General features: G+C 44.6%; 1 protein-coding gene across 1 annotated transcript; it reads left to right on the plus strand.

The window, feature by feature from the left end:
* The first annotated feature begins 5,589 nt into the window (after positions 1–5,589).
* On the plus strand, positions 5,590–9,310 carry six3a (SIX homeobox 3a). Its single transcript, XM_069658486.1, has 2 exons — positions 5,590–6,447; positions 8,289–9,310. Exons 1-2 carry the CDS (start codon positions 5,756–5,758, stop codon positions 8,479–8,481), a joined length of 885 nt encoding a protein of 294 aa, XP_069514587.1. The 5' UTR covers positions 5,590–5,755; the 3' UTR covers positions 8,482–9,310.
* Positions 9,311–9,665: the final 355 nt, after the last annotated feature.

Consider the following 9,665-nt stretch of genomic DNA (forward strand, 5'->3'; position numbering starts at 1 on the left):
TGACGTTTCATTTATCAAATCACAACTTCAGAGGAGGCAAATCACTTGTAAAATAACGTTAATAACCTTGTGAATTTGTTGCAAGCAAGCGCATTTTCTCATTCAAAAACATTAACATTAAATACTGAATCTAAGTTGAGTTTTATTTTGAAATCTCTCCCAAATTTAGGTGCAGGCCACCTGTTTCGGAAGTGATGCCTTGCTGTCGGAGAGGGAGAGAGCAGACGAGCCTAATTGATTTTTAAGTGGTGTCTCTGTGGGTTAGAGGAGTAAGAGGGGAGTCCACTTCAGGGATCCGCCAAACTCCTCCAGTTTGTACCTGAATTGAGGGGCAGTGATGTGTTGCTGATGCGGCTCAACAAGCCGCACTGGGGGCCAGACGAGGGGTGGACGGAGGGGCCAGAGCCCGAGCTGAGCTATATAGCTGCTCTGGTGGGAGGGGGGTGGAGGGTGATTATAACTTACTTCTGCAGAGGCAATAAGCTGACATGTCAAGCCTCATTCTCCAAACAATGGAAGACAGAGCAGGTCTGTGATACAGGCACGCCAACACAAACACTCTTTCTCCTCTGTCCTGCCTCTGATCAAACTTTAAGAGATGAAAAACATCTTTAAAAACTTTGTCATTATTAATAAATTTGACTTATAGTCAGTAGCTGCAATGTAATGTGTGCTATTGAGGCTTCTCTAAAAGTGATGCCTGGGTTGCCAGTGCCACATTCTAGTAAAAAGGGTCTATATGCACCACCCACCTTCATTACACACACACTGACACACACACATGCATGCATGATGGAGCCCCGGACCTGCAGAGAAAAAGCATCTCTCCCTGAGTGAGCGGAAGAAAAGGGGGAGAGGGAGGCCGGCCTGCAGCTCCACTCTTCCAGGGTCTCACACACACAAGATCCGGGCGCGCGGCTCCATTGAGTCCGAGGAGGCTTTTGCATGGAGGTTCATTAGAAGTAACGAGTTGACACAAGGTAAATCTTAATGTTGAGGCGCCTTTCTCTACCGGCCCGGGGAGGAGCCCTCATTAACTGTCGCTAACAACCCGTGTAAATACACTGATTGGACAGCTCTGATACAAGCTCCCAGCCCTGCCAGGAAGTCCCCCTAATGAGACCACACAATAAAAACAATAAGAGAAAGGAGAGAGAGAGAGGGAGAGAAAGGGGAAGAGAGAGAGGTGTTAAAAACTTTTGTACAAGCTTTGCTGGTAAAGTTGGCGCTCATTTACAGATCAGTATGACAACATTGTTAAAGTAGTGTTTTTTCTGTCGTCGCATTTTCAATTGTTAAACGTACTGTACGCTTCAACAGACCTGCATGGATGCTGACCTCTTGCACCTGTGATTACAAGTACTAAGATGACATCTGTTACAGTTTGAAGGAACAGTAATCGGGGCATAAATCACGTAAATTAGATCCAAAATGTCGTGCGTAATTTTAGCATGGAACGGTTTAGAGAGGTAAAATAATATAACACAGCTACAGCAGCGGGTTTTATCTGTGAGCAGAAGAGAATGCACTGCAAAAAATATCGAAACACTATATTATTGATTCATTTCCCCCCACACGCGGTGAAATTCTGCCAATAATGATAATGTGATTCCAGACATTTTACGCACGGCAGGAATGTTGCAGAAATAAGTGATAGCATCTTAAAGAGATTAAATATGCATGCCTCATGTGTCATATATATAATCACAAAAATTGCAGTTATTCAAAATTGTTGATTTCAATTAAAATTTTGCTGAAACATGAAAATATAACATGCCTCGAGATTTCTTAATATTCAGCAAAAATGTGTATTTTTCAATACTCAGCGCTTCACTCAGTAACATAGTTTGACATTTTTTACAGTGTAGACAGAGTGTGTAGAGTCTCCGCACCCTGGCCTGGCCAGCGTGGGACGGAGGGGATTTTGCGCCCCGTCCTGACAGCATCCTACATCTGCTCTGCAAACACACAGACCCCGCAGTGCTCGGTGGATAAAAATGGCTAATAATTAGAAACGCACTTTGGAGTTCTTAAATCGACCTGGGAGAAGCTAATTACCTCCTGGTTAATACGAAAAAAATGACATTGCATTGCATTAATTGTTTTCTAAAAATGTCCATAATTAATTAGTTAAAATGTGACGAATAGTTTCCGGAGCATTTTTGGCAACAGCGTAAACGGAACACAACTTACAGGAGCAGCGGTCGTATTTCCATCCTGGTTTTGCACAAGCTGACCGGTGAAAAGCAGCGAACCAGTGTCCCGTCCAGTCCCGAGCTTTACTGGTGACAGTCGGAGGACTGGACCCTGCTCACAGCTCTGCAGGAGACGAAGAAGAAGAGTGAGGAGAGAAAAAAGAGCGAAAGAAGAAAAGGTAAATCCAGCTTTAAATTTCCAAATGCCTTAAATGGAAATGGATTCGTTCCTTTGCACGTGAATAATAATTAAACGTTCTCATACGCTCAGAATTAAACGCGCATGTGCATGCATTTAAAACCACAAAAAGGGAACTTACTTTAAAGGAGTAAGGAAATTAAAAACGTCTTATTCTTACGTACCCGTCGTTGCTCCAAAGTGTCGTCCTGCGTAATGTTGAGATGAATCCAGGATAGAGCAGCAGGCACATGAGGCTCTCCTGTGTTTGCCAGGGAGGGGTGTGCTGCCTTTTCTGACCAGCCTCTGCCAAACCGGGGTCAACGAGGGAGCAAAAAAATAAAACAAGACCCTCTTTCATTCTCTCATGCCTTCTTTCCCTTTCTCTTTCCCTCTTACCTTTTCCAGTCAACACCTTTATCTTTCTTTCTCTCATCCGGTCCTCTCTTCTCTCTCCCTCTCTCACTCCCGCACATGACGTAACATCAGCTTTGTTTATTTGCTGCCCTTATTGGAACAGACTGATAATGAAAATAACTGACTAATTGGCAATTAACCAATATGGTAATTAGATTTTATATTCGCTGCGTGCTACAAGAAATGTTGAAGGGAACGATTTGTAGCATTTATTTGACAGAAACTTTTATTTATATAAAAGTTATGTGACAACAAAGTTGCTTTACAATAAATTAACATAAATAAAGTCACACAGGAGGAGAGGTGTAGGTGCAAACACAGTTTGTGTCTATTTGAGCAACATATTATGAGTGTTTCAGCGTGCAGAATGCTGTTTGTGTTGTCGTGTCTGCAGGTTTAGGCAGTAAGTAAACGGAGAAGACGCTAAATGCTCCACGTGCATTCAGAGCCCCAGTCCCCCGCTGCTCCGAACATTCAGCAAGCCCTCGGATAAACACACAATTAGGCAGGTGAATAAACTTGTTTGGGGGGTGTTAATTACATGCTTAACGTAAACAAAAGCCATGTAAAAGAATGTGAATTACCAGTGGCTCTTTCCCCCTCAATCCCCATTCAGGTTTTACATTTCACCTCTAGTCTCTTCTTGGAGTGATTTCCGAATTGCCTGCGAGGGCTACTCCCTCCAAAACATAATGCTGGATAATACCTGCAGCCTCGGCTTGAATGGTGATCACCTAAATTGGTGCACCGAGGAACCTGGGCAGGTAGGAGGCTTTGCATATTCGGAGTAGTGCTGCTAAGCCTGCACTCTCTACTTAATTTTGGGGTCGTGCGTGTGTATGCGTGCGTGTGGGAGAGAGAGAGAGACAGGGAGAGAGAGAGAGTAAGAGGGGGTTTAGGCTAGGAGGTTAGTTTTAACACCAGCATGAAAATACCAGGCTTCATTTCCAGTCCACAGCGCTTTCCAACGGGACCAATTCAAGTGCCACTTGGAATTAGTTCTCCTGAGGTTCGAACAGCAGCGCAGTGGATAGGTTTGATCCCAGATACCACCCTACCCCCTCACACGCACGCACGCACTCCCAAAAGACGAGCAGAAACCAAACGCCTGACCCTGCAACAAGATCATCACCACCCCTGCTCTGTCTGTATCACCTAGACGTATAGACACTCGCACAACCCGCGTGCACGGGTGCAGGAAAGCAAGTGGCCATCTTTACCCCAAAACACTGATGCGTAAAAGTGCGCAAACGCGCGTAATTGCACGCTCGCATCCTCAGTTGGTAAAGTATGTCATCCAGGGTGAAATGATGAACACAAACAGGTAAGATGGGCTTTACATGCATGTGGGTCTGGTCTACTCACTGTCCCTGCAGGCTTGAAGTCGGTGGTCTATCGGCCAGCCCCGGAGAATGTGCAAATCTGAGAGAGAGGGAAGGAAAAGTTTTGAATTCCTGAATGATTTTGTAGAAAGGCGGCTTAGGATCATTATGTCAGCTTTATTGAGGGCGGATTAAGTGGAGTCTAGATGCTACGCCTTGTACACGGCCCTTTCACAATGTGAGTACTGTTCGCGTTAGAGTGAACTCACACTATTTTAACACCCTATAAGCCCTGTCTAAATATGAAGCCGTTTTAGCCATAAACATGAAAATCACACCGCCGCGGCTACTGCTATAAGCCGAGTCCTGTGACTGGATGTGGACATGGATCGTGTCCTTACCACTAGATCAAATACATGAAAACTGCTTTTATGTCCCCAAGAAGCTTTCATGTTGCCATTTGATTGTAATTCCTATACTAATGGTATTAATTAGAGGGCTGGACTAACACAAAACCCCGTGATAAACTGGTGGCATCAAGAGGGCGATGCCATTGGCAAATTAGTTTTGGAACTAAAACGCCATGACCTTTGTTTGATCAACACACTGCTGCGCATCGATATTCATTTGGAACAATAAATTGTGTTGGTTTGGAGAGGAGGCAGCGGGCAGGGGGCCAGGGCAGCGCCCAGTGTCCCAGAGGCAAGGCCGGGGACAGCAGGAGGGGGAGCGGCATCACACTGCAGCCTGCACCCGGACCAGCACCCGGCAAACACACACACAGTGACCAGACATCAGCAGCGAGCCCGAGCAAAGACATGCTCACAGCATGTCAGAAAACTGCCGACATGCACTTCTTTAAAAAAGACATCGATCCAGGGAAGCCAACATGTTATAAGATTGTCTCATAATGTGATCTTTCAGAAAACAAGAGAGAGGAAAGTGATAACACACATGGAAGGGGAGAAAACGCACCGCCTCCCCTTCTCCGCGCACGGAAATGAATGCGCTGATAAAAGCGATAAAAAGTAGCTAATACAGGAAAAACTGTACAAAAATAATGTACAGATTGACTCGCTTCTATTCGAAACGTTACTCCGGAGTTGCAGTCATTGGTTGTCCATTTGTCCCCCTTTTAAAGCTCCCTCTGCCTCCCTCCCTCCCCGGCTCTGCTAAGCATCTCCAGTCTACATATCTTCTTTAGCTTTAACGAGCCTCGTTAAGATCGCAATAATATTCCACCCTCTAATTGCTCATTCCATTCAGCAGATAGGCGAGCATTGGCTTGTGCCTGATGCGCGCGGTGCGGTGGGAGGGTTGCTGTGGAGATCGGAGACTCTGATAACCCCCCGTGCGTGCTGCACAAGTGGTGAAAGCCTCGCGCTACGTACTGGCTAATGATTGGCACGCTTGACAGTGATTGGCAGGGCTGCCATGACAACGCTACAACGACACCAAGAAGACCAATAGAAAAGGGAAACAAAATGTTTCAATGCTACACTCAACGGCGGATTTAGGGGGGAGATATTATGAGGCTGGTGTCATTAGGCGATAGCCATTGAATCATTCAATCTTTTTTACTGGCCGTGTTTTTTCGGTTTTTCCCTTTTCTCGATAATTTTCTTTTCTCTCAGGTCATTTCCATGGTTTTCAGATCGCCTTTAGAGCTTTATCCCTCCCATTTCTTCCTGCCAAACTTCGCTGATCGCCCTCTGCTCCTGGCGAACAGCGCTCCCACCACCAGGTCTCCAGAAGACTTGTCCATGTTTCAGCTACCGACCCTCAACTTCTCCCCGGAGCAGGTGGCGAGCGTCTGCGAGACGCTGGAGGAGACCGGGGACATCGAACGGCTGGGCCGCTTCCTCTGGTCCTTGCCGGTGGCTCCGGGAGCGTGCGAAGCGATCAACAAGCACGAGTCCATCCTGCGCGCCCGGGCCGTGGTGGCGTTCCACACGGGGAATTTCAGAGACCTCTACCACATCCTGGAGAACCACAAGTTCACCAAGGACTCGCACGGCAAACTGCAGGCCATGTGGCTGGAAGCACACTACCAGGAGGCCGAGAAGCTGCGCGGGCGTCCCCTCGGACCGGTCGATAAGTACCGGGTGCGGAAGAAGTTTCCGCTGCCTCGAACCATCTGGGACGGCGAGCAGAAGACGCACTGTTTCAAAGAGCGGACACGGAGCCTGCTGAGGGAGTGGTACCTTCAGGACCCCTATCCAAACCCCAGCAAGAAAAGGGAACTGGCTCAAGCCACTGGACTCACTCCTACACAGGTCGGAAACTGGTTTAAAAACCGGAGGCAACGAGACAGAGCCGCGGCGGCCAAAAACAGGTTGGTGCCTTTTTATTGTGTCCTCTCTGTCAAACAACAAGAATGTTGGAAAGTTTGCGTAAAACGCTTTAATTAAACATAAAAGAGGAGTTTTCATTAAACATGTAGTTGAGGTTACGGACAGAGACTGTCTAGGAAAAAGACGAGTCTGCGCGCAGGGGGAGGGAGCAGGCTGCGCCGACATTTTTGTTATGAAGTGAAAACAGGATGAACAGAGAAAAGACTCTCTGGTGCTCTCGCAGATGAAAACAGCAAAAAGTGTCATTTAAAAATATGATTTATTATTTTCCAGTTAGCCGAGCTGCTCAAACATCTTCGCTGGGTGTGTTTTTAAACTTTGCAGGTATTTTAAACAGAATATGGAATTATTATAAATAATAAAACACTAAAAATGTTCAAACTCACAAACTGTTTTTGTTTAAAGATATCCCAATAAAACACAATAATAATATAGAGACAGAGTGGACAGCTGTTAAAGCGGACAGCTGAATACAAAGTGTGCAGTGTTAGAAGCAGCTTGTTTATCTTTCCCGTCAGAGAGAAAGTGTGCAGATAACACGTCAAAAGGAGATAAAAATATACTTTAATATGCTTCACTTATTTATAGAATTTAAACTATCCAGCTGATGCTCGTTCACGCAGCCTTATGGATTATTTTTAATCACTAAAAGGTTTAAAATTAACAGAACTAGATTAGTTTTAATATCTGTTCAGTCAAAACCGATTTTATCTGCACCTTTAAATACACCTGAAATTATTATGTGCTGCAAAAATGCTAAATATTATTGTTTAGTTGTCAAAGCTCTGTTATGATTTATTAAAGGCACACAGCGTGCAGAAGCTCCAGTGCGTTTGTCATTTGGACATGTTACTCAGCATTGTTGCACACAGATGATCTCAGAGGATAACACAGATATTATTGATATTACTTGGCTAAAATGAGCATGCGTATTAAAAGAAAAAAAGCCTCTGCAGACATTAAGTGTGGTATCATTCCAGTGGAATGCTATAATTGATTAGAAAATATCACGGAGAGGACTAAGCCATATGAACGCCTTTCTAATCTTTCTGCTAAATGAAGAGATATATTTCCAGCCTGACATTATCCCGCCGTGATGCACTTATTATCATGAGTGGATTGCAGATCAACATTTAGGATGATTGGAGTAAAACCTGGGTCCCCACGTCACTCATTCATACGCTTGCACTTCCATCAGACTGACATACATGTGTGTCAAAGCCTCGTGACATTATGCACAGGGACAAAAGGCCTATTTTTTTTTATTTTTGGTAAACAATAATAATTTGGTTTTAAAGCTGCAGGGTCACGGAGGTTCGAGGAGGCGAATCAAACTGCGCATGCAGCGAGGAGGACTAATAATAAAAGTAGAGCAAATGCAGCTAAAAGCAGAATAAAAGTGAGACAGACTCAGACTGGTTGTGAACAGAATGTCATCCTGCTTTTAGAAAATACACCACGGTGGATTTAAAGCTCATTTTAACCTACTGCTATGACTTGTCATTTAAATCCCAGTCCCGCGCTGAGCATGCTTACTTTTGCAGAAGAGAAAAAAACAAAACCCCATTACATTTCTTCAACATCTCGCAGTCTAAATAGTGCTGTGTTTTGTCCCCTGAAAGCTGGCTATTTGATAAAAGCATGCATGCATGGCTGGGGCCGGCAGGGGGAAAGAAAAGGCGAGTTTGCACCCCTATTTTGCACGAGGAGGAGGAGGGGAAAAGGGGGACATTCTCAGGTCTAATTGCCATTTCTCTCATTTTTTTTCTTCTTCTTTCCCCCACCCTCCTCCTTCTCCTCCGCGCTTCTTTTCTTCTTCCAGGCTCCAGCACCAAGCAATAGGACCGAGCGGTATGAGGTCGCTCTCGGAGGCCGGTCTCACCCCTCACAGCTCGGCGGAGTCGCCTTCGACCGCGGCCAGTCCCACCACCAGCGTTTCGAGCATGACAGAGAGAGTCGACACTGGGACGTCCATCCTCTCCGTCACATCCAGTGACTCGGAGTGCGATGTATGATACGGAGGGAGGGAGGAGAAGAAACACACACAAAAACAAACAAAAAGAGAAATATTTACAGGGAAAATGGACCTGAGAGGAAGAAAAAAAGACTTATGAAATATCGCGGATGAAAAAAGGACCGATTGATATAAATATTAAAATAAAAGAGATAAAAGCACGTCGTTTTTTTTTGTTTTTTTTTTATTAAAAGCGCTTTCAAAGGACCCACGCCTCCCCCCTCCTCTTCATACCCCCACACCACCAACAACACCACCACTTCTACTACTAGACTACTTGCATGATGTCTTTTTTTATTTTTTATTTTGTAATCAGGGAAAATAACCTGAGTGCAAGATTCTCCATCAGGAACATCGATCAGAGGGAATAAAAACAGATCGTCTTGGTGTCTTCGTCGCTTCCCCCCCCCCCCCCTTACCATCTCCGTTTTTAGTCCAAGTGATGATGATGATGATGATGATGACGCCACGCAGACAAGATGCAATCCTGTTTTTGTTTGTTTTTTTACTTTGTGTTCATCAGACAATCATTTTAAGTCGTAAGCACCTTTTTTAAATACACTTCTGTCACTGCCTGTGTGGGGTACATGGTCAAACAAAAAAAAAATAATGTCGTTTATGACTGTATCAGATTTTTATTTTTATTTTCAAAATTTTATATTGAATTATGTATATCTCAAATAATGCGATCATCCTCCCGGTGTGTAATATACGTGTAGAAATATTGCCTGTACATAATTATTGCTCTCCCCTCCGTCTCATCCTCTTTTCTATCCCTCCCTCACTTTTCTTGACTTGGTGTTCCTACATAAAATATTTGTCAAAACTTACACCTCCAGTGCTCTAGGCGTTTTTGTTCCTTTTCATAATGACATATGTTGCCAGTGATGAGAAATAATATGAAAAGTGGAATAGCTTTGTTATTACGTTTATTCAAGTGCAGGCTGCCCCCTCCCCTCCTCCTCTCCTCCTCTGTGCCGCCCCAGGGTCGCCCAAAGCGCTTATTTACATTATTCACTGTTTCTTTTCTTGCGTGGTTATTATGTTAATGTACCATACAGCATTTCTAAATCAAATACACTATTCAATTTGCTATACCTCGTCCCGTGATGTGTGTGTCTCTCCATCCGATTACGGATAAGGACGTTTCTAAGTGGCTGAACACATGTTCATATCGGCTCATTA

This window comes from Semicossyphus pulcher, unplaced genomic scaffold (genome assembly GCF_022749685.1).
Source record: "Semicossyphus pulcher isolate SPU_LCO1_2020_fin unplaced genomic scaffold, fSemPul1.0.p SCAF_12, whole genome shotgun sequence".
Taxonomy (NCBI): Eukaryota; Metazoa; Chordata; class Actinopteri; order Labriformes; family Labridae; genus Semicossyphus; species Semicossyphus pulcher.

Excerpts from the sequence above, each read along its gene's own strand:
- six3a (XM_069658486.1), top strand. The coding sequence starts at position 5,756 with ATGGTTTTCAGATCGCCTTTAGAGCTTTATCCCTCCCATTTCTTCCTG. Across the intron at positions 6,448-8,288 it reads GCCGCGGCGGCCAAAAACAG|GCTCCAGCACCAAGCAATAG; the intron begins GTTGGTGCCTTT and ends TTCTTCTTCCAG.